A 24291-nucleotide genomic window follows, 5' to 3' on the forward strand; every position below is an offset into this window, starting at 1 on the left:
GAAAATAAATGGCTTGTGTGCGCTATAATTTGTCAGCATGACTTTGCTCCCTAACTTGTGGTAATGCCCCAAATATTCATTTTGAAAGACAATACGTGTTAGTGGCAGTCCATACTTCATATGTTGAAGTGCGCTTTATCAGTGGCAAATGCCTGTAAAAATGGGTGTACTATTTGTACGGATCTACTTTATAAATTTTACTGCATTCACAACAGCTGGTCCACTGCAGAAGCCAATATTTTTTCATAGGTATCCTTGTGAACAGCCATCTGGTTGTTGCCCGCAGTATAGCCTTGACAGCCAGCCTTCCTGACCAGTGAACTTGAGATTTTAGATTACTGAATGCTATATCTGCCATCTGTGACTGGTTTCCTATTCAGCATAGCTGCTATGGCAGAGAAGCTCATACTTCCGACTAGATTTGCCTCAAACTCTGTGCTCCAATGTAGGCCTACTGTATGTACCTTGTCGTTAAGAAATAATTTGCTCTGCTTCCCTGCCATTCCTTGGCAGCTGTCGATGCAAACTGCTACTGATAGCTTGGTAAGTTTGGTTTGTGCTACAGAAACCACACAACAATAAGCATGGCAAACTCATACCTGGCTGAGATTTAGAGAGACTGTCCATACGAAGTATATCTGCTATATACGACTTCAATAGACAACAGCCATGTCAGATAAGTGCTTTATTTGGGGTGTTCTAAATTCACTATGTACAATTGAAGAGGAGAAACACATGCTTGTACTTCAAATACATATGATTCGCCATTGCAAATTTTTTTTGGCTTTGGATTGAAATATAATTGATGTTCCTGTTTGCCTTACCATATCACAAATTTTGCTTTACGCTGGCTATATCACTACATGAAAAATAATGCGATTGTATGCAGGGCAGAGCAATAAAGCCTTTAGAGAGTTAGGGGCAATTTCTTGTGCAATGTACTGGATGGCTAAAACCAAAGTCAAACCAGTGCAATCAAAATGAAGGAGCTATTTTTGTATAACGGAGCAATACAATACTTCAGATGTTCTCTTATGAAGGGGCTACACAATATTTGCTACGCCATACGTCACATTGTCTGACATTATCAGCGATGGTGAGTTGCTCAGTAGTTAAAATCCTGAAAACCTTACGGCAATAAATTCACAGCTGGCACTCGGAGCTGCGCGAAGGGCAGCGTTGAAGTACCTGAAAACCGGCGCATTACATTCGCGGCTAACACTCGGACTGGCGCGAAGGACACGTTTGAATAGTTGCATTCATCACACGCTAGAGGTAGTGAAAAGAGCTTCCGTAAATGAAAATTTATGCTGCTGCTATCGCGACTTCTTGCCTGAAAGGCGCCATCGAAAGAAACCCGAGTAAGGAATTAAAACATTCACTTTCATTCAGCCTATTCTTCCCAGTCGACAATCCATGTCGTATTGGTAGTGTGACTGTAGCTGGAGATGCACTCGTACGCGTCTTCGGCCGTGCAGAGGTCAACACGGAGGCACTTGACGCTCGCTGGGCAGTTCGAACTGGCGTCTAGCTCGCACGAGGATGTCCAGGAGCCCGCCATGCCACTCGGAACCGCGTTGGTTATAGAGACGAATAGATTTCTAATGCTTTTGCCACTGAAAACACAAACAACGTGGAAGGCACTCCGTTCAGCCAGTCTGATCCACTAGCAGCGCGTAAGAACAGGTGGCGCCGAAACAGGGCACCCAGCATCCGCACTGGCACTCTCAAGCAAAACGCGCGCGCGTGAAGCCGTCGGCGAAAGCCGCGTGCGCGCGTCAGCTGTTTTGTAGGGGGTTGCCGGCAGTCATGGGAAGAGCCTAGCAGGCAACACATGACCTCATGGCGAGAGCCAAGCGTGCGCAAGGGCGCCCGGCGGGAGTTGCGCCGTCCTCCTCGCCGTCCTTTTTTTCGCTCTCGCGTGTGGAATCATTCGCGGAAAGCAAAATACGCGGCCGGGATCCTTCTCTAATATTATTCTGAAAGAATATACGGAACACTAACCACTTTCCAGTAAAACGAAGAGACATAAAGCATAATTTATTATACGCAGTAGCTGAACTATAAAATAGCACATACCAATTAGATCCGACTTCGTAGTGCTGTGCATAGAGGTAGTGACCTAGTTCAGTTCTCCTTATTTCAGCATATATACACTTATTTCTCTGTGTCGTCGTTCCCACATGAAAACTTCGATAGCGGGTCCATATCTTCCCGTACGTATTCAGAAACTAGATGAAAACATATCGATACTGGTTTAATATAACACATTTGGCTAAATGGGTCAGCGGAATTAAAACATAGAAGGTATTACCGACCGCGACACAGACGTAAAGATGGGGGGGCATCAGACAACGCTTAGCATCACCAAACGTTCATTTCGGAGATTGCAACGAAAACACCAGCTATTTACAAAAAGCAAAACAAGAAAGAAATAAAGAAGGGAATCGCAAGAACGCAATAATCGACTATCAAATTAGCTTTAGTGGCATGTAGTGTAAAATGATGTGGACTGTAATTTTACCTCAGCCCATATTAATTAACACATCTGTGGAACAAAAATAATGTTAGGCTATAGCGAGAGATTTGATTTAAAATATGGTGAAGCCTTCGGGTTGAAATATCTACTTCGGAATGAAGATACAGTTTTTGAATTGCCTGCTTGAGACTAACAACCTTGGGCCCATCGGCTTACCATATTTTCGGGCATTGTATATAGGGAGCCTCTCGACTGTAGCAGCTTTAATGCCTTCATGTAGCATTCAACCTGCCTATTCCTAAAGACCACCGTAGACCTTATACCGTAACTATATACTAGGATATGCAAGGGGGGACAAGGAGGTGCTTCATGAGCTGTCACAGCTAAGAATGGTTCTGAAGAACGCTTCATTGGTTACATCTTTCGCACAGAAGCTAATAGTCAAGAATGGGCAAACGGGAACAGCCATAGTAGTAGCTCAGTTGCTACTTTATCCACTTGTATTTACATTTGAAGCTTAAATGACACTTGTATTTATCCACTTGTATTTACATTTGAAGCTTAATTTACACGTTTAAGAGAAAACAGTAAAGCACACTCGTGTTTTTATTGATTAGTTGTTGGTTCTGTAGGAACCGTCCATTCACTTCATTGTCGCTGCCATAGGGGTCATTGCCCCCTGCTGCTTCTTGGAATTGAGGTGCCTGTCCGACTGGGGCGCCACTACGACACCCTGGAAACCTGCTTTTACCCTTGAATACAATCAGTGCATTCTACGTTCTAAACCTGTCAAGGCGTGTATTCCTTGCCTCCGATAAGTCGAGCTCCCATCGAGTGGTGACCCAGGGCATTCGCGTTTTTTTTTCGAATGGTAGCCATGGATCACGCTACTCCTACTCATGCTGGCAGAGATGACGCCAAGACTACGTCTACTGTCATCGCTTCAGAGCTCCAGCTTCCCAGATTTTGTCGCCCAGATTCTAAGTTTGGCTTATGGAAGTAGAGGCCCGTTTTCAGTCCGCCGCATCACTTCACAGAGGGTAAAGTTCCTGCACGTTGTCACCGCATTGACATCCGACATCGCCCATTCCATAGACGCTAGCAGGTAGGCCTTTGGCCATAGCATACGACGACCTGAAATGCACGGTCCTGCAGCACATCGAGCCATCTCGACACAGAAGGCTCCAACAGCTTTTCTGTGAGGAACTGGGCACAATTCCTACACCGGTCGTGTTCTTTATTGGAGAGCACTCCGTAAACGAGACCATGCTTCCAATCTTGCGCGAGCTGTTCTTGCAACGCCTCGCATAGTGCGTAGGCATGGTACTTGCAGGTTCCGACGAGATGAGCGCCGATTGGCTAGCTGCACTCTCTGAATGTATTTGCGACTGCTCGTCTTCGGCGCAGCTATTATTCCTGCGAGAATCTCAAAGTCAAGAGGCGGACTCTCGCAACTAGACAAAACAGTCAACCACCTTACCCGTACACTGGACAAGCTGACAACGGGTGGCAACAGTAGTGATCAGCTTCGGCGCCGCCATTGGCCTTCGCAGTCTCGCAGCGCATCAAGAAACTCGCCGTGGCAGATGTGCTAGTGCCATCGTCGCTTTCGCGAACAAGCAAGTCGTTGCACCCAGCCTTGCTCGCGGACGGGAAACTAACCGCTCTTTCGCTATTGGCGGCATGTGACATTGGCGCTCGCGAAAGCCGACTATTCTTCGTAGTCGAGCACATGACTGGCACCCGCGTCCTCCTCGACACCGGAGCCGAGCTGTCTATAGTTCCCACCACGGGCAGAGGTCGCCCACACGGTAAGTCTGCACCCACACTCGGCGCAGTGAAAAACACTGTCATAGTGTCTCATGGGCTCTAGTCAATAGCACTAGACATCGGACTCTCGCGTGGCACAGATGGGTAATGGGCACGCCGACGTCAGCTTTGCCATACTGGGAGCGGACTTCCTCAATCATTTTAACGTAGATGTGAGTTCTCACAAGCGGCGCCTAAAGGATAATGCCACATCCTTGGACGCGCTTGGGCTTCAGTCCAACCTCACTTCATCTGGTATCCATAGGTTTTGGCCGGTCTCAACGTACGACAAGATACTTGCTTACTACCAGCAACTCACGAAGCCCCATACGATGCTCTGCCCGTGAAACACAAGGTGGCGCATTAGGTCACCATCACCAGCACACCTGCCGACGCCCGACCACGGAGGCACGCTGGACAGAGATTGGAAATCGCTCACCGTTAGTTCGAACGCATGCTTCAGCTCGGCGTTGTTTGTCATTCCTCCAGCAATTCGTCCTCATCTCTTAATCTGGTTCCGCAGAACGACAGTGGTGACTGGCGGCTTTGTGGTGACTTCCGTGCTTTGAATGCCTCCACTACTCCAGATCAATATCCCCTGCTCCACATACGTGACTTCGGCGCTCGTCTCACAGGAACCAAAATATAGAGCAAGATCTATTTGATGATCGCGTACCACCAAATTCCTGTCGAAACCAGCGAGACACCGAAGACAGCAATCACCACTCCATTTGGCCTATTTGAGTGTGTCTGTATGCCTTGCGGTTTGAAGAATGCGGTGCCAACTTTTCAAAAGTGCATAGACGAAGTTACGCACGTACTCCCGTCTGTCTACCTTGACGACATTTTCGACAGACGAAGAACACAGAACGCACCTTCGCCTTCTATTTGAGCGACTGGATGAAAACCGGCTGGTCCTGAAGCAGTAGCAATGTATTTTCGGGGTTGAAGCCCTGAATTTTCTGGACCATCGCATTTCTCTCCCAGGCGTAAAACCACTGGAATAATGGGTACAGGCTATTGAGGACTTCCCCCTTTCAACCTACTTCCGAATGTATTGCAAGTTGCTGGGGCTCATACATCTTCACAGGCGCTTAATACCATCATGTGCGCAAGTTCTTCAGGCGCTTACCAACCTGCTGCGTCGCGACTCTAACGAACTCCTACCTTCCAATAATCCACCGAGCACGAACACTTCATCCTGGAAGCCAAGGTTGGTGGCTGCGGTATTGCCGATTCATCCCTTGCCCTACGCACCAACTTGCCTTATGGCAGACGCGTCGACCCCGGCAGTGGGTGCAATATTGCAGCAGCACAATGACACTGACTGGAGGCCGCTGGGCTACTTCTCGAAGCACCTCGACCCTAAAAAAGCTCGCTACAGCCCCTTTGCGAGGGAGACGTTGGCCATCTATTGCACTGTCAAGCACTTCAGTTTATTTTTTCTCGAAGGCTGTAGCTTTTACATTCTCAAGGACGACAAGCCGTCAACCTTCGTTTTCGAGAACAGCATTTCATTCCACTCAGAACGTGAGCTCTGGCAACTTTCCTTTGTGTCAAAATTTCCTAGCAACGACTGCCTTATCCCTGGGAGCGAAAAGGAGGCAGCTAATACACTGTGGCGGATCGCCACTGTGCCTGCTGGTTCTGAGGATTTCCATGATCTAGCCTTCGCCCAGCCAAACTCCGAGCTGCGCCATCAGAGGTAAGAGGGCTTGTCGCTGTACCTACCAGAGCTACCGCTTCCATACAATACATTGGTAGGCGCGACACATTGCAGGCAGCTCCTCACCTGTTCGGGCCCAATCAGTTTCGGCGGCTAATATTAGATTCACTGTACCGGCTAAGCCATCCCGGTCAGAGCGACACAGAGGCCTATTACAGACCGCTTCGTCTCACTAGGGATCACGAAAAATGCTAGAAGTAGGAAAAAAAGCTTCCAAGCCTGTCAAGCCATAAGAGTGTCCTGACGCACCCGTTCTGTGGTGCAGTACTTTTGGAGACGTTTCCATCATCTCCATTCAGACTTGGTGGGACCCCTTCCACCCTGACAAGCTTGTGTGTGTCTGTCGACCGGTACTCAAGGTGACCTCACGTGACACCTCTACATCACGGCCGAAACGGTGGCGAAAGCGTTTGTTGCTACGTAAGTGCCCCTTTACGGCTGCCCTTCGCGCATAGCCACTCAGTGATGCCGGCATTTCGAAAGCTTGTTTTTTCTGCGCTGGGAGAATTCTCGGCACGCTCCTTCCTAACACCACGGCTTACCACCCACACAGCAACAGCATAGTCGAGCGTCTCCACCGACAAATGAAGGCCTCAGTGACCGTTACTTTCGACAGAGAGCACAGGGTGGAAAAGCTACCCCTAGTTCTACTTTGGCTCCGAACAATAATCAAGGATGACCTAGGAGTCAGTGCAGCCACGATGCTCTATGGGCAAGCAATCCTCGTTCCAGTCCAGCAAGACCTCCGTTCCAGCAAGACCTGTTTAACCCTCGCAAAGTGCTGCGTGGCATGCGGGCACGTAGCGCATAGAGAGGCTACATTCCTGGATCGAATTGCTTTGCCCTGCACTCTCCCCCCCCCCCCTTATCACCCACGGGCAGCCTTTGTTTACTTTCCTGATGATGGACACAACCGCGCACGTCTTTCTGCGATGCCACCCTATTAAGCCACCATTCGCTCCTTCCTATGAAGGCAAAACCCTTTTTGTACTTTCGCGTTCAGAAGAAACCTTGCAGATTGATGTCCGTGGCAAAGAAGCGACAGTGTCGCGTGACCGCGTGAAACCAGTCTATCTTGAGCATTACTTATTCATTCTTTCCGCCATTCACACCCGAACGTCCGGCATTTTATTGGGAGAGCCCTTGTAGCGACCATCCGTCACCTCGTTGTCGCTGCGGTCGGGGGTCCTTGCACCTTGCTCTTTTTTGGAAGCGAGGTGGCTGCCCGACTGGGGCGCCACCTCGCTTCTCGTACTGCTTCTCGTCAAGTCTGCTTTTACTCTTGAGTGAAGCCAGTTGACTTTGTGTTGTCAAGCTGTAAAGATGTATATATGTTGCCTCAGCTAAACCGAGGTTCCAACGCATTCATATGAGTGTCACGAGCAAAAAATTGGGCTCCTTGGTCACATGTGTGGTCTACAATCGCATAATGTGTCTTGCAACCTAGTCGTGCGCTTACGTTGTACACACATACACACACACACGCAAACATAAATGTATCTGGCTCAACCCACTTGTTATATGAAAAAAATATCAATGAATTCTTGGATCTTACATGACTCAACAATAATTTCATGATGAGGGACGCCGTAGCGGAGATCCAGTATTTTTTATCGCCGGGGCTTCTTTAACGCGTGGCTAATGCACGGTACACCAGCATTAGCATCAGACCAGTCAACTCGAACTCAGCCGAGAAACACTATACTCACAGGGCTAAGAGGGGTGGTTTGGGCTTCCTTATGAACATGAACTGTGTTAGAAAACGTCCGTAGCTGTACATTTTCGCTCATTAGAATTCTCACTTGGTAAGCCATACAGAAATCGTAATACGGGCTCTGATTACCTTTACAGCCACCGCGAGCAAGTACGCAGCAGAGTTCGCTAAATATATAAATGCCTGAGTTTTGGGAGCAAAGAGCACAATATGCTTAAGAGGTTCGCCGTAGTGGGGGGATGTAAAATAATTTCGTCCAGCTCGGTTACTTTAACCTGCACTCAATACATGATGCACCGACATTTTTCTCATTCCACCCCCATTGAAATACGGACACCGCGGACAGAATTGTATCCCGTGCACTCGGACACACACACACACACACACACACACACACACACACACACACACACACACACACGCACACACACACACACACACACACACACACACACACACACACACACACACACACACACACACACACACACACACACACCAAGGTCACTAAGCAGCCACAGTGGATCACAGTGCTCATCTTCACCGTACTGAACGTTACGTGAGCAAGTCGCGACAGTGGTCAAGCGCACTTTTTCAATTCACTTGGGGCTGATGACCCTGCAACTTGAACTAGACTAAGGCAAAACAACCTCCATGTGCTTCAGTGAACTTCATTTAACACGCAGCAAATTGAAAGATGGATACAAGCCACCGTTCGGCCGGCCGTCTGGCTCTGCGGGGGTGTGTTGCTTGGCAGAAGTTCGTTCAGACAGCCACACTTGCTGTGGAAAAACCAAGACATGCACTACGCCAAGACTATTCAAAAAAGAATGTGGCGGCCTCAAACCGCTACAATCACAATAGATGGGCGTTCTTGCAAGGGTATGGAACACGTGCAGCTTCTGAGCGTAGCACAGGCTAGGCACACGGCGGTAGTACACAGGCGGTAGCACGCGTCTGCCTCCCAAAGCAGTGGCGGATGTTTCGCCATTTCACCAAAGCTGTGGTGGGACAATGGGCGCCCAGAGACCATCGCAAATCACAACTGAGAGCAGAACCCCGATAGATAAAATTAGAGCCCATATGAATAACCGAAGGCCTAGTTGCCCGACATCTCTGCCCATTATAAAACTCCGGCGCGTTTTCAGCGGCACCTGGATTCTAGCCTAGTTCTTCCCGCATACGAGACGGGTGCTCTACGATTCCAGCACCGCTTCAGACAGGAATGAAATCTAAAATTCAACTATGAAATAACATTGACGCGCCGTGGGGACGTAGTACTTTTTGGCCCGCACTATTTAGCCTGATGTTGCGGGATCGAATCCCGCCCGCTGCGGCCACACACACTGATGAATTTTCAAGCAGCGTACGCCATCAGACTGCAGTTAAGTTTGGTTGCCGAAGAAAGGACACGCCCCGGCGTTGATTGCTATCTAATAGTACTATACGCAACACGATAGACCCATACGGTTGCGACGGAGTTGACGTACAGATGCTCTTGTCGCTGTAGTCGCTGCACTCGACTGTGAGGTGCAGGCAGCGCGCACAAAACCACAATAAGTAAAGAAGAAAATTAACCAGAAGAACGTAGAGATAGCATGACACAGAAGACTAGACGTTTGGCTTCATTTAACAAGTATCATTGATGGTGCTTAATGTTCGTCTCGTCCACCTAGCTTTACCATATCTTGCCGCTCGTAGAGGTTTAGTACCTCTGGTGCCGCGCTGCTGAACACGAACTATCCGTTTCTATCCATGGTCGCCGTACCAATATTCAGGCAAAATAATATATAATCGAATGCGGTACAATGCACTTTGTTCGTTAATGAACCAATGTGGCGCCCTTCAAAGGCGTGTCCCGTAATCCAAAGAGATGTTTCAGGACATGAATGCAATATTCGAATGAAATTTTTCATTCACTTTCCTCTCAGCTTTAGGTCGAGATAGTGTATCTTTCTGGAAATAAACTCTACTGCTAATAAAAATTTGACGATTACCGTGAGCCAACTAGCTACACCTTGATAGAGGATTATTATGATAGCGAGATTTGGTGAAGCGTGATATCTTAATGAATTCCATCGGAAGCAAAGCGCTGTACGTGCGCAATACAATAGTAGAGGGGCTGGGGAGTGTAAAGACACAATTATTCTACGATTTCAATTGACTGGCAGAACTGCTTACTTGTAATGAACATTTGCTGTGAAAGAGTACGCATAAAAAACAAGTCGACAGTTAGGCCAACTGAGAAATAGTATTGACGTAATAAACCACTGGACTATTTATCGTGACCCAGAAAAACCACTACTCCCTGATTGCGCAAGAGAAACAGAAAGTGAAGAATACATGAAACCATTAAAAGGCTCAAACGTATTTGCCTACATAATATGCTTACGTTGTTAAGGTCTTGAAGAGTAGCGCCGTTAGCCACAAGAGCCAAACTTATCAAGCCCACAAGCTTCACAATACACATTGCCATTGAGCATATAACCTGGAACTTCCACAGAAACCTTTAAAGTGTGCCTGTATTTTTCTGTGAACATCGTGTGTTTCCTGAAATTTTTAAACAACACTTAACTTGTCCTATAATATATGCGATTTATTATTTGAAGGTGCCATTCTTGCTCTAAAAATAAATCGCATAAAGCATTCGTTTCCAACTTCTGATCTACGTCAGAAAGCACGAAATGCATACAGGTGCGCATATGCAAGGTCAAAGCTATAGAACTGAGATATCGGAGAGAGAACTTGTAGCCGTGGAAAAACACTTCCATGAAAAATACCAGCTGTATATCCAAGAATTGCACAGCTTGTTTCTTATGAAACGGTGCCGCTATATTTAGAGAGAGTCATGATTCAAACTTCAGAGAACAGTGGTCCCTGTTGTACAACGTCTCTCTCTTACCGTATCATTCGTTCGTTTCCTCGGAAAGCCCTGCATATACCAACTGATGTTTTTTATATTCATCTCAATATTATTGCGGTTAAGGAATAGCACCGTTTTCAACGTGTGCTCACCCCTACAACACTGCGACCTGTGGAGTGCTGCGCATATTTTCTTGCTTCGCTGAGAAGCTCTAAACCTAAGAAACACTAACACCCTTAACTCCGAGTAGCGGGTAGAATAAGGCATTCATGCAAGTCGTATAGGGTAATGTTTGGTTAACAGAAGCGCGAATGAAACATCAAACATCTGGTTGAACAACTGGCGCGTTTGTTCTGAAGTTTAGCGTGGATAAGGTAGTTTGCTTATTTATTTATTTATTTCTCTATTTTTACATTTTTTATTTATTTAGTGGTTAATTATTTATTGTAGTTTACGTGTCTAGCAATGAGTAAATTTAATAAGGTAACGTGTAGTAACATAAGTACCGGGACTGCGATCTCGGGTAACATATGGATACAAGACACCGTGCAAGTAAATACACAGGCGATGTGAATGCAAAAGTATTTACATGGTCTATCACGTAGAAATGGAACAAACACAAAAAAGGATCCCCCGGAGAGATTATGGTCCAGAAACAATAAAATGACAAACCAGTGACACATCATTGTATAATGGTTAACGGTACGACGTGTGTATTTTGCCACTCAAACCATTGTCGTTAGATAAGGAAGCAACCGGTTACATCAAATCACTCACCGTGGTAACACCGCTAGACGAAGAATAAATACAGGCACTCATATTCGCAAGAACGGGTGCTATAGTAGTTCTATTGAGAAGATGTTGTCACATCCATTCGGGTGACTCAAGTCATAGCAGATGTGACGTAAGCCACTTTACAAGCACTGATGGAGAAAATACAACTGGACGGAAAGGCCTTACAGGGCGGAAAAAAATGGTAGAACTCAGCCTCGACTACCAATCTATGTAGCAAGAAGTGCCAGAGAAAAGCAGACTTCATACATGCGCCAAACGCAAAAACAAACAACAACGTTATAGCTCTGCCACCACTTTTACACAATGTGAGCGCACTGTTCTTTCACTGTGAAAAAGTAGGTTAGGAGTAGAAAAAGAAAACAAATTGTAAATGAAAACACTGTTGGAATAGCAAGAAAAGGAAAACTATAAAAAAGAAGCCAAACAATAAACAAAAGATGGTGTTATAATAACTGACCTCAACTAACAAAAGCAACGGACACTAAGAAAAAAAGAATAGAAAGCTGTGTGTTAGCAGCGTGACAACTGCAGCCACAAAAGTTGGGGAAAAGTACAAAGACTTGAACTCTAAAACGAAATGCAGGCGCAGGAAACCACTGCAGGTTGTCCCGAACATGAAGAAAAAATATTCAAGCGTCAAAAAAGTACCTGGCGCACGCCAAGTTACGGCTGCTTGCAAGCTGGGATGAATATGTTCATATTCACTAACCAAAAGACAGGAGAATGCGCCAATAGGCCAGCGAAAAGTGCAATGATGATTATGACGATGATGATGATGATGATGATGCCTTATTTAATGGCGCAAGCCGACTGTGGGTGATATGCCACCCAGCGAGTGGTGATATGATGAAAAAAATAAAACATTGGAAAAGGAAGGGTTAAGCGAATATGAGAGAGGGACCGATAGTAAATAACTGAAATAGGGAATAGTGAGGTATTCAGCGTAGCACAGATAGGGAAAGTAATATCCACTTATTGTTAAGTAAACCTAAAGTGAAGGGTAGACATAAATAATGAATAATTTCAATCCAATGACAGTGCTACGTGTTATTCCAAGATTATGGTGTCGACATTGCGATTTAGTGGAACGCACACATAAGCAGCCACTGCCTGAGATGGTGTTGACGACGTGCCTTGCGCGATGTTGTATGGCTACCATGTTGATTAGTGCTTGCTACCCTTGAAACTGCACACTATCAATAGTATCCATACTCTGCTTACACCTAATATTATTTGGTGGAGGTGCAGGGTACTTCTAATGAAGACGGCGCTTCGCAGCGGATGCCTCCTCGAATCGACCGCCATGCCGCCAGCTGAGGATACGTGGTCGTCAGCTACCCCTGCGACTACGACCACTGCCCAGTTTATGGTGCCTACTTAAGAGAAATAAATGAGCACGTGCAATCGTCTCCTAGACACGCCTCTGTGCGCATGTTCGCTCATAAAGATAGTACCTTATATCGGCGTAACTTGTACTCTAACGGCCCTGATTTTTAGCTCGTTATACCATAACACCTGCGCTCCACAGTTCTTTGTCACTTTCATGACGCCCCAACTGCTAGCCACCTTTGTGTTAGTCCCCCAAATGACCGTGTGCGCCGTCGCTTTTGTTGGCCTGGCGTAGCCTGCTCAATGTGGCGTTACGTCGGTACGTGCGAGCACTGCCAATGCCGAGAGGAACCGTCTACGCATCCTGTTTGGAATCTTCAGCTCATCGACGTCGCACATGAGTTCTTCCGTGTCGATTCGAAAATTCTCGGACCTTTTCCTATATCCGCTGCAGGAAACAAATGGGCTGTCATCGATGTTCTACAGCCGTAACGGACTTTCTCCTCGCTGACGTAATTTGCCTACACGGAGCCCCACGCCACATGCTGACTGACCAAGACCAAACTTTCCTGTCTGAGGTCATCGACGATATCCTGCACAGTACATGTACGTGTAGGCTTACTGCCGTGATTGGGACTTGCACATCCAAACGTGGCCTTCGCATGTAATGCATCCCGCCATGACACTGCTTGATATTATGCCTTTTATCTTTTGTCCTGACGCGAACCAACTTTACCGTTGGACACATTGCTGATTTCCCCTGCACCTTCGACTAGTTAATATGCAGGCGACGCCATTACCTGGGCTGATTCCGCAGGGCAGATAGCCCGTAGTAGACTTGCTGCTTCCCAAGGAAATCAGAAGCAGCTTTACAACCTAAGACCGATTGTTTTGCACCGTGTGCCCTCGTGCTACTTGGTCCCCCTCCCGATATGTGCGCCTTTCTGAGAAGGTCCTTCCTCGCCACACTGGCCCACAGGGTGGGTCCTTGGACAAGTGACTGATATCACACACCGTATTGCCACTTGGTGTTTTGAGCCAGCAAACGGTCAGCATTGCGAGTAAAAGATCCCGCGCCAGCTGGAGAAAGGACCCTTCGTGTTTGGCATTTTTCGTGTCTGGCTGCTGCTACTGTTGCTTACGCTTGCCTTAGCGCGGGACAAACTGGTGGAGTTGCGGGGTAATATAATCTATGCACCAAACCCCTCCAAGCAGCAGGAGCTCCAGCCCCGTACCGGTGGTTACGCGTGTACAAGGCGTCAGCAGAGAGATCCGTGGACAAGCCCCGGAGTTTGGACTCCTCCCAGAGAAAATGGCAGCTCCAAACGCCCCAACCGGTATGAAAGGCACAGCGCCGATTCATTGTATGCTACTCAATCCGCGAACGCCGAATCCTTTCCACAGCGCCATACATGAGGCTGTTTAAGAACGTGTTGCCGCGTTCAACAAGTGGGATGACGCAGACAAAATGAAAAACGTATATTTTTCCGCCTTAACGATGGCGCACGTGTTTGGTATGAGAACCGTGCAGATGCCCTAACTTAATGGGCAGAATTCGAATTCCGGATTTCTGAGACGTATGCGAGCCCTATTCGCCGAGCGCGAGCTAAGCGTGATCTCCAGTCCCGTATACAAATGCCGAAGGAAGGTGTCGCAGTGCATGTCGAGGACATGCCGTGTCTCTTTGGACGAACCAACCCCAGCATGTAGGCACAAAACAAGGTGCGGTACCTGATGCGCGGAGCGAGAGACCAGCTGTTCGGTGGTCTCGTGCGCAGTCGTCTCAAGACTGGGTGAGAATTTCTTTCCGAGGCCGTCTCCATGGAACAGACTCTTCGGCAGCGGGCACCATCATACGAACGCCACTTGAACGCTGCCTCCCCTACGGACTACTTCAGAGCTCTTTGGGGCCACGTTGATTTATTTCGAGAGCGCATTTGTACCGTAATCCGCGAAGAACTCCAGAAACTCTCGGTGCCCTGACAGCCGACGCAAAGCTCCTTGTCCAGCGTTCTCCGTGACGAAGTCCAGCATGAGCTAAGGGAGCCACCCTTCAACAGAGAAGCTCAACCGCGAAGCACTGACGGCCCCCGTATGCCATATTCGCAAGCTTTGAGGCAACCTACCTCAGCTCCCTCTCCACTTCGCACAGCGTGCCAGGCCATGCTACAGCCCGTCCAAGCGGCCTCGTACTACCAGGCCCACCGACAGACCCCAAGAAAATGATACGTGTGGCGGGCGCCCGATTGCCGTCGCATTTGCTTTCACTGTGGCGAAGCTGGACATGTCTACCGACAGTGCGCCTATCGAGAGCTCTGACTGTGCGTATTCTTAGCAAACTCGCCTAGACCTCGGCTCGGCCAGCGTCCTCCTGAAATTGAAGGATACGTTGCCCAGCAGCGCGGATCCCCATCAGTTCGACACCAGTCTCGCTCCCCTTCGCTGCGGCGGTTTTCTCCGCCTCGCCGTACGTATTCGAGCGTGGTGTAAGGTCGGTCGCCCAGCCCTTCGCAGGGAGAGCTAAACACAGCGGCCTTCGGGGGCGAGACCGCTCAGTCTGGACGTCCTCAAGAATACCTACTGACGCGTACGTGGACCGACGGTACATCGATGACGACAGTACCTGCTGATTACGGAGGAAGAATTTCCTTGGACATTCCTGCGCTGCTCGACGGTCATGCATTGACTGCTTTAGTGGACACTGGATGGGATTATTCTATAATGAGGGAAAAAAGTGCCACCCTTCTGAAGAAAGTGAAGAACGCCTTGGAATCAAACTCCAGTTCGCAAAGATAGGAGGCACATCGCCACACCACTTCGCATGTGCACGGCAAGAATACAGATTCGCGGCTCTACGTTTCCTGCCATCATGAGGATTCTCCCTCAGTGTTCTCTAGACCTAATCATCGGCATAGACTTTCTCAGGGAGCACCAAGCTATCATCTACATTCGACAACGCCTCATCACTTTCTCGACAAAGAGCGCCGCAGGTACGACCAACTCTATCCACCCTCCAGTATCTCTTCGTGTCATCGACGACGCTGTCACGTTATGGCCGCGTGCAAGTGTCGTGGTTGAAGTGGCACATGACACTCTTACATGCGGTCCGTCGGGTTTCTGGACTGACGAAGGGCGTATGGTCTGCGATGAGGCCTGTCCGCGGACACCAAGGTGGCGAATGTTCATGGCGCAGAAAGCAGAGAAGAGGTCGATGTTCTCAAATTCCTGGCGAACAACGGCTTGCATCAATAAAAGAGCCGGCGTTGAGCTGTCAGATACCATGGGTCACAGAAGCGGTCGCAGAAAGCAATCGCTCTCTCCTGCTTTCTCAAGGTGCTTGCGTAGAAAGAAGCCTTACTGATCTCCATGATGGTCACTGTGAGGCTGTTGTCCCGAACTTCAGCTACGAACACCGGCACCTTTTCCCCGGTACTGCCAACGCCTACGCCAACCCAATCGCCGATGTCACTGAGTGTTTTATTTCCGAGGCAATCGGCACTGCTGGAGCACCTCTACGCCGCTTTGACATGAGGCCAACGCTTCCTGAAGAACACAAACAACCTCTGCACGAGTTGTTGCTCGAGTTGCAATCTTGCTTTGCACGGCCGTCGAAGATACGTAAAACATCGATCACAAAACACCATGTCATCACCTATGACGACGTGCCCCCCATACGGCAACAGCCTTATTGTGTTTCCCCCAACGAAAGACGTGCGATTCAAACGCAGGTGAAGGAAATGCTTCAAGACGGCGTAATACAGCCTTCATGCAGTGCTTGGTCATCGCCAGTCGTTCTTGTTAACCGAAGAGATGGCACGCTTCCGTTTTATGTTGACTACCGGAAGATAAGCAACGTCACAAACAAAGACGTGTACCCGTTGCATCACGTTTACGATTCTCTGGAGAGGCTGAGGCGCACGAAGTATTTCTCCTCTATCGATCTTAAATGTGGCCGCTGGTAAATTGAAGTAGATGAGCGGTACGGCGAGAAAACTGGTTTTGCGACTTCGGACGGCCTTTACGATTTCAGAGTACTCCCTTGCGGCCTCTGTTCCGATCCAGCCACATTCGAGCGAATGATGGATACCGTTTTCGCTGACCTCAATTGGAAAAGCTGCCTCGTTTGGCACCAATTTATGTTATGAGCCCCAGTTGGGCGTAAATGCCGTGGCCGCAGCCATGACCCGACCCCACCAGTTCTTCCAGAACTAGGTCAGAGGTGGTCGGGTCGCTTAAGTCGAGGTACTAGGGTTTTCAATGACCGCATTGGGCAGTCGTAGAAGTCGCGCTTTGGAGGGAGTCAAAGGCAGAGATGACAGACCAGAGCGCTGAATAGCAACTGTACAGTTTTTACATGTGGTGGCCAACTACATGGTTGGGCTCACGAGGATCTGGACAGGAATTTAGGGCGCAGGCTCCTTTCCCAATGATAATACTGCTAAAGGAAGCCGAATGCTTGGGTACAGTTGTGCCCGTTCGACAACCGGTGGGTGCCCGGCGGCACAGGGAATCCAACCCACAACCTTCCGCCGCCAAAGCGCTCGCTCTACAACTAAGCCACGGTTAATTTATCGGAATGCACAATTGACGACTTTCAAGTGTTTGTATCAAATTGAACCGCCATTTTTAACCTGCTCACCTGTCGAGCTCCTATAGTTCTGTGTAATTTAGTGTGTACAATTTCATATCAATACCTGCGCCGTTATTTTTGTTGTTTTTATCTTCGCATTTACTCTACGAACAGTGTACCGATGTGGAGGTCGTGCGACCCACACTTGTTCTCGGGGGGGGGGGGGGCACAGACAAGCTCGCAAAGAGAGGGGATCATGCCCTATTGTCCTATTTGCTCGATCCACGTCTTGTTAGGCTGGCTCTTTTTTTATTCTGTCATGTATTCTCTTGTCTGATTCCCGTCTTGCTAAGCTGATTCTTTCTTTCTCTTATGCATTTTTGCCCTTTTACCGCTGCTGCCTAATACCTTCTGTGAAGGCTGGCAGTAATTGCGAAATAAATAATAATATGCGCGAATAATCTAGTCCAGAAGAAAATGACATGCATCCACTTGAGCTGTCAAGGTAAGACAATTATTTCCAGAGCAAACATGTACAGGGTTCTCTGACGTCGGTGTGACCACGCTTGTGGATAGGAAACAAGTCAAACTGTTGACGTGTGTCTTCTTATTATTACATATTGAAAATGCCTGTATGGCTACTTTTGAGCGATCGTGTCGGTTGCCTGTGCCTTCGTCCCGTTTAAAAAATAACAGATTTCTTTCATCACTGACCTATGTACAAAAGAGAACAATTTCACACATTGTAGAAATTTACACATTTTACACAAAAACACAAATTACAGAATTTACACAATTTGCACATTCGCACAATAGAAGCACATTGTAGAATTACTTGTAAGATACACGCAGGCGCGAGGGCCGATTTTGGCGCCACTACAGTACTTACGTGTATTGTAATGTAGGCGACAGTGACGACGCAGTATTTCATCGATTCGGAAAGTGTATTTTACAGTATTTGTGAACGCTGTGATAGTTAGCTCGAAACATGATTAATTCTTGTTTGCCCTCACGAAAAAGAAGCAATTGCGTGATGTAATAAAATATCCTCTACTAGGAAAAAAAAGGTGGCTTTCTGGAAGGTTTTTTTTTGTTTGCTAGATTGGTGCTGTCTTAAGAATGTCGCCAAATACTCTTATTTTTATCTGGAAAACTGGCACGCGCAAATAATTTGTTCTCGCGCTTTAAGTAGCGCTCCACTTTTGAATGCATTAAGCATTATTTGCACTATTATGTCGTCGAAGTGATGATTCGTTGCGATATTGCCTATAGTGTTAACACCACTCACCTGACGAGACCATTTGTAGCCTCCCACTTACCTAACATAAACAGCTCGCAATAACGATATATTTCCTACTGATCAAGATACGAATACGATACGAAGTAACCCAAATACACGCATCGTTCATACGCATGTTTTTCATGTAATATCGGTCGCTAATAATTCACTGTTATTTGTAGCCCCAATGTCCCAGGAGTATCATCAGACACTTCGATAAAGCATGAATAAATTAAAAAATCTGAGAACGCCTAATCATTGCATCTTATGACTTGTCAAGGCGAAAGCATTAATTTCCAGTTCAACGTCGTTGAACGGCCCTTCAAGATATGAAATCCTCGCGGGTAAGCGACTGCGTTGAGACGCTCGGCCAAAGCTTCCGAGATAGCACAAGGCCGGTGGACTTTGATTCGAGATATAAGGCTACCTTGGCCGACTGCCGTGGAAAGAAATGGGAAAGCTCCCGAGTAAGCCAATGTAATGTTGACGTCATCGCTTTGGTCACGCACGACTTGACAATGGGAATTTTGGTCCAAGTAGCATGGTGTCATAAAGCAGAGTGCACTCACCTGCTTTCTAGGAAGCGCTTGTTTAGCCTAGTTGGTAAGACACTTGACTTCTGAGCTATGTTGATTCGAAACTCACAACGGCCAACGTGTTTTGTTTCTATATAGTTTATTTGGCGTTTCTGTACATTAATTTCTCTATAGCGATTGCCGATGTGAAGAACGCAGAGGAGAGCAAGGAATGCGCGGATAACAGAGGCTTCCCAGAGCAAAGGTGACATTGACGTGGCATGGCGGGTGTGCTTTCTCCCCTCACGAAGCACCTGGCGCGCCAGCACGGCAGCAGACGTTCCCATGTGCACGCTCTGCTCCGTCGATGCGTGCACCTGACGTGGCGTCCCTGCCTATGGGAATTAACGTGCCACTTAGCTGCTACAGACGCAGGATTTTTCGCTTAATCAGCCATTTTGGTGCTTTTCCATCAAAGACACACCAACAGACATCTCTCTCAGTAGCAAATGCGAGAAGCAATTGGGGAACAAGTGGCAATGTTTATTGGCAATGCAGTTGTGCAATTCAATTTCTGAATTGGTGGTTAAATAATATCGTTTTCAAATTACGTACTACATTGTGGAGTATAAGTAGGGTATACTTTCTTACCACAACGGCTTTCGTATGCCTTTCTACAAAAGGGCGCCGTTGCTCTGACATGATCCTGCCAGGTTCGTACTTCACAATGAACTTTGCCTAAAAAGAAACAGATTGAAAAAAAAAGAAACGTACATTTAGGGCATTTGGGTGAAGCCCACAGTTACTAGATGTCACCCCAAAATAATCCAGCAAGTAAATATACTATCATATCAATTCATCACAGCGCACTGGTACATAGAAAACAGTACCAATCTCTCTAGAATGTGAAGTTGTTTCGAGAAGTAGGTGACTACGACTTGTCGTTGTTCGCTAAATGCACAACTCAAAGAGATCTTAAAATGAACGTCGTTTGGCTTACTTTCATTGTACTTATATTATGGTCAGTTTCCGCAATCTGTATTGTTTGTAATATTCCACGGATGTTTTGTGGCCATAGGATAGAAATGCGTGTAAATCAAGTGAAACAGCTTTTTCCATCACTGCAGGAAATAAAGGTGATTAAAGTCTTTCGAGGTTTGGTCACTGCACACAAGCATGGCTAGCATGTTTACTATAGCGCTTGCAATTTTTTGCAATGATACACGGCGCACCCATTGTCTTAAAGAGCCTGTCTACCAGTCCGCTTGTTCAGCAATTTCAGAGAAATCCTTACCTCGGGAACTCATAGACTAGCGAAAGATTCTTGGAAACCTTACACTACGTGGGATTCAAAAGAGTTCAGAGGACCTTGCCGGTGAATTTTGCCGGTAGCTACGGACCTAGGATAGATTTTTCCTGAGTTTATTAAGAGCTTCCAGACGGCTCAACGTGTCCCTATATAGAAAGTTGTCAACTAAGTGAAGGGTTTTTCAAACGGCAAATAAAGAACCCGTAGTCATAAAGAAGTAAATGGGAGAGGCATAGATGGCGATTTGGATGCAAAAGTTGGAAACGAAAAACACCATAGATATTTGCAAATACGGCAACAAAAAAAATCTATCGCGAGGGGAAATCCGCACGACGCCGCCAAGGGCTGCCCGCAGTTCTTCATTCATCCAACGGACGATGAAATGCATAAATTCGCTATGTATTACCCGTGATATTCGAACAGAGCTGAGCCACTGTCCACTGTTTAGGCCATGTGTGAGAAATACATCGCCATAGATATATGTAACGGTGCAATGTAGCATATCAATGCGAATTTTGCTATGAAAGCTCCAGTGACTGACATCTATGTACGTCAGTGCGGCCACGTCCTTTTTCATCGCGAAGCATAGCTCACCGTGAACTGTGTACCTCATCTTTACTCGCTTGGCGGGGCATTTTCTGAGAACGGTATTGCTGACTCTGTATTTCCACGGAATCCGTGAGCTCTTCGCTGTGGGGCTGGTTAATACGCATTGCAGGTGCCACATGTAAGAGGCTTGTGTCCAGCATGCGACGTCTTCCTTCACCGGCCAGTTGACTGCACCACAAAAGGCTCGAGCATTTTTCTTAATTTTTGTTTTAAATTTCCACTTGCTACTGTTGCGTTAGTTTGAGTAATATCTTACAGATAGGACCACCACCGCCATGGTCAGTGCCATTAGTAAGCCGTGTTCTTTTTAACCATTGGTTACAAAACATCAGAAGTAAGCAAATCACGTGGCGCTTTAAAAAAGAGTTATATCTCCCCGAATACGTGCGTCTTTGCAGTGAAGCGCATACCAATGCGGGTTCTTATATAAAGTCCTTCTTCTGATTTCTCGTATGAGTTTACCGTTTGGTGAAAACAGAACATGTAGGTCAGAAGAAAATCGGTTCACATTGAGCGCATGTGCAATTATTAGGTAGGCATGACTAATTTGTCAAGTGAATGCAGTGAAAATCTAAGCTTGTTGCACTTAGCCTTTTAGCTCCTGTAGACACGGTTAAATACCTATGAATGCCAAAACTTCGCTCTTTCGCGTTCGTTCCAATGTACAGCGGAAGTGTCCAAAGGTACTTGCTCGGAAGCCCTGTACTGACTGAAACCTCCCGCTAGAACATATGTAGTCCATCTAATGGTCAGCTGAATTCGAATCTAGTTTAGGTAGGTACGTTGATGTGGAGTGTCGATTAGGACTGCTGCTTTATTATGTATGACGAACATATAACTGAAAAAAAAAGCAGTCAGCCGCAGCGGTAACTGCATGATTCCCGGCGAGTTTACATTCTAGCTTGTTTTAACTGAGCAACAAAAATCACGAAAACATAAAATAACTAAGCATCAAGTGTTACTGAAATATGAGCTGTAGGCATCTACTAGAAGTTGGTTGCCCGCTCGCGATGTTGCAATGCGCATAGGCGCCAACGAGAACGAATAATATCACATGAAGCGCTCATTGACATATATTCCGGATGCATTTGTTGACATTCACTCTTTTGCTTTGATATCTGATATATATTATCCGACAAATGTTTCAAGCTCCATAATATTGTGTGCGACAAGAATTATTGTTATAATAATAGCGAGAAAAAATATTGAATTCAATAAATCTTGTACGCCTATAGGTACAAATAATGGTAACTAAAAGTCGGTTGCCATCACAAATACCACATTTGCATACGGCAGGTGGATATCAACATGAAAATGAGCTTACCAGCCAGCACGAGGAGAAATACAGCGCAGTGCTCCTTTGGTGTCCAGAAATATAAAGTATAATCAAACCCTCGTTGTGCTAAAAAAAATGAAATAGTGTGCAGGTTCACATAGTAGTATGCTGCATGTGCGTTCACAGCAGAGCGTTATCTTGATATATTATTCGCAATGGCCATTCTACGCATTTTAACGCGATAGCGTTAAGGAGCTCGTGTCGTAGAAAAGCCGGTGTCGTCGGCATCGGCGTCCGCGGCGTCGGCCGTGAGCGATAAATCACGGCAGGCACTTCATAAATAAAAAGCAACTTCCAAGATGGGCTAGGTGGGAGTCGAACCAGGGTCTCCAGAGTGTGAGACGGAGACGCTACCACTAGGCCACGAGTTTTTTTTTTTTTTGTTTATTGCCAACTTGGCACAATACAGTGACAAACACCATCATAACATCACATTAAAAATGCTAGCTTGTGTCTGGCTAGCATAAGTGGGTGAAAAACGCTTTACGGTCAGGAGTTCGTCCAGATAAACACACCAATCTGGCTTTTCATCCTTCTGTTTGTACACATCTCGTAAATCACTCAGCCACGAGTTCGATGCTTCCAAGCTCCGTCTCACACTCAGCCACGAGTTCGATGCTTCCAAGAGGTACAAACGCGCCTCAAGTGAATGCGGTGTTCCCTTTGAAACGAGCCGTGGAAAGTTATACTGCGGTGTATATCGGTAATTATGAACATGTAACTTACAGAAGTCGCAATTACACGAGTAGCGAAGTGCGTTTCGCTGCATTTCTTCTGCGCTTTCCGCACACGCAGAGCCATCTTGCGGGAAACACAGAAGACCCCCTCCTCTCCATGTACAGCGCTGCCCCGACAGATGGCGCGCCACGCGCGCATTGGAGCTGTCGCGGCTCGGAATCTCTCCCCTGACAACACTTCGCCTTGCTCCCTCTGCAGAATCAAGCGTCCTTCCTTTCTTTAGATCACTATCTGTCTATCTCTCTGCCCGTGCCGATCACGACGTTTGGCTAGCGTGCATCATTTCCCCCTCCGGGATACCGAGTTCTTTGGTTCGCTCCGCTTGCTCATGCGCACGTTTCGTTGCTGCGCCGAACGCTGCGTTGCTCGACCATATGGCTCGACGCTCACCGCGTCCGATGCGGGGCGCCTCGTAAGTGATGGCTGCCCTGTAGCCCATTCTCTTACACCCCTTGGCGGGTCAACGGGAACGCTGTCGCGTTCCACTCTTGAAGGCGAAGATTAAGCGTCCTCCAATTTTTTTCTTTACGTCACAACGGTAGCGAGAAAATATTCAAATAGCTGCGTTTACACAATTTCATTTCATACAAGTAACTATAAAATTCGTTACACCTTTGGACAGTGGACGCGACAACCTCCCTCACGGCGACGGCGAGTGGCTGTACTACGCGCGTGTGGCGTAAGCCCCGGGGATAGGTGAAATATAACGGGGTTGTGACAGCTTTTGCCTGAAAAGCGGTATCTGAAAAGCTCCCTGTGAGATGGCGAGCAACCTCGAATATTGGTGTTACTAGAAACGTAGGCCAATACTGCGGCAATGGAAGGAACTCGGTCCATTGTCTGTAGTCCGTCGTGTCAGGACAACACGGCAGACACCACAAGTACTGGGCAATACATTCTGGACGCCAGACATTTCGCGAGGGACTTGCAAAGCAGCGAACCTTAATCAACCTCCATGTTCGAAAGCTCGCGGTGAACAATACACTTTATTATAAGGATCCCTAGACGGACTCGAGTAAATGTTATACAATGCGATAGGAGTAATTGCTTCGTGATCACAGTATACAAGTCATCTTAGATTATTTGCAGAAGGCGATGGGCTGCTTCATCGCGCGGATGTCGCGAGTGGACGGTACAACCGAGACGAGTAGCCAGATATGCATTGATGGCGGCAGCACATGGCCTTTATAATCTCTGGCCATCTTTAATAATGGTATCGA

The 24291-nt window shown here is 47.1% G+C and overlaps 1 protein-coding gene and 1 long non-coding RNA gene across 8 annotated transcripts in view; both read right to left on the bottom strand.

The window, feature by feature from the left end:
- Window positions 1-11572, bottom strand: part of LOC135916830 (uncharacterized) — a 58903-nt gene extending 47331 nt beyond the window's left edge. The window contains exons 1-2 of one of the 4 annotated variants that reach the window (XR_010569080.1): window positions 11369-11572; window positions 2080-2231 (exon numbers count right to left, since the gene is read on the bottom strand). This is a non-coding gene — a long non-coding RNA (uncharacterized lncRNA). Of the gene's footprint in view, window positions 1-2079; window positions 2232-10120; window positions 10260-11368 lie in introns of those variants that run through there. The other 3 variants (XR_010569079.1, XR_010569081.1, XR_010569078.1) reach the window with 3 other exon arrangements.
- Window positions 11573-19295: 7723 nt separating this feature from the next.
- LOC135916861 (uncharacterized) overlaps window positions 19296-24291 on the bottom strand; it is a 116922-nt gene continuing 111926 nt past the window's right edge. For all 4 annotated transcript variants that reach the window (XM_070521387.1, XM_070521389.1, XM_070521388.1 and 1 more), the window contains 3 exons: window positions 22322-22399; window positions 19731-19817; window positions 19296-19474 (listed from right to left, as the gene is read on the bottom strand). In XM_070521387.1, the coding sequence (XP_070377488.1) occupies window positions 19383-19474; window positions 19731-19817; window positions 22322-22399 (257 nt within the window). In that variant the 3' untranslated portion in view covers window positions 19296-19382. The remainder of the gene's footprint in view (window positions 19475-19730; window positions 19818-22321; window positions 22400-24291) is intronic.

This window comes from Dermacentor albipictus, chromosome 7 (genome assembly GCF_038994185.2).
Source record: "Dermacentor albipictus isolate Rhodes 1998 colony chromosome 7, USDA_Dalb.pri_finalv2, whole genome shotgun sequence".
NCBI classification, from domain to species: Eukaryota; Metazoa; Arthropoda; class Arachnida; order Ixodida; family Ixodidae; genus Dermacentor; species Dermacentor albipictus.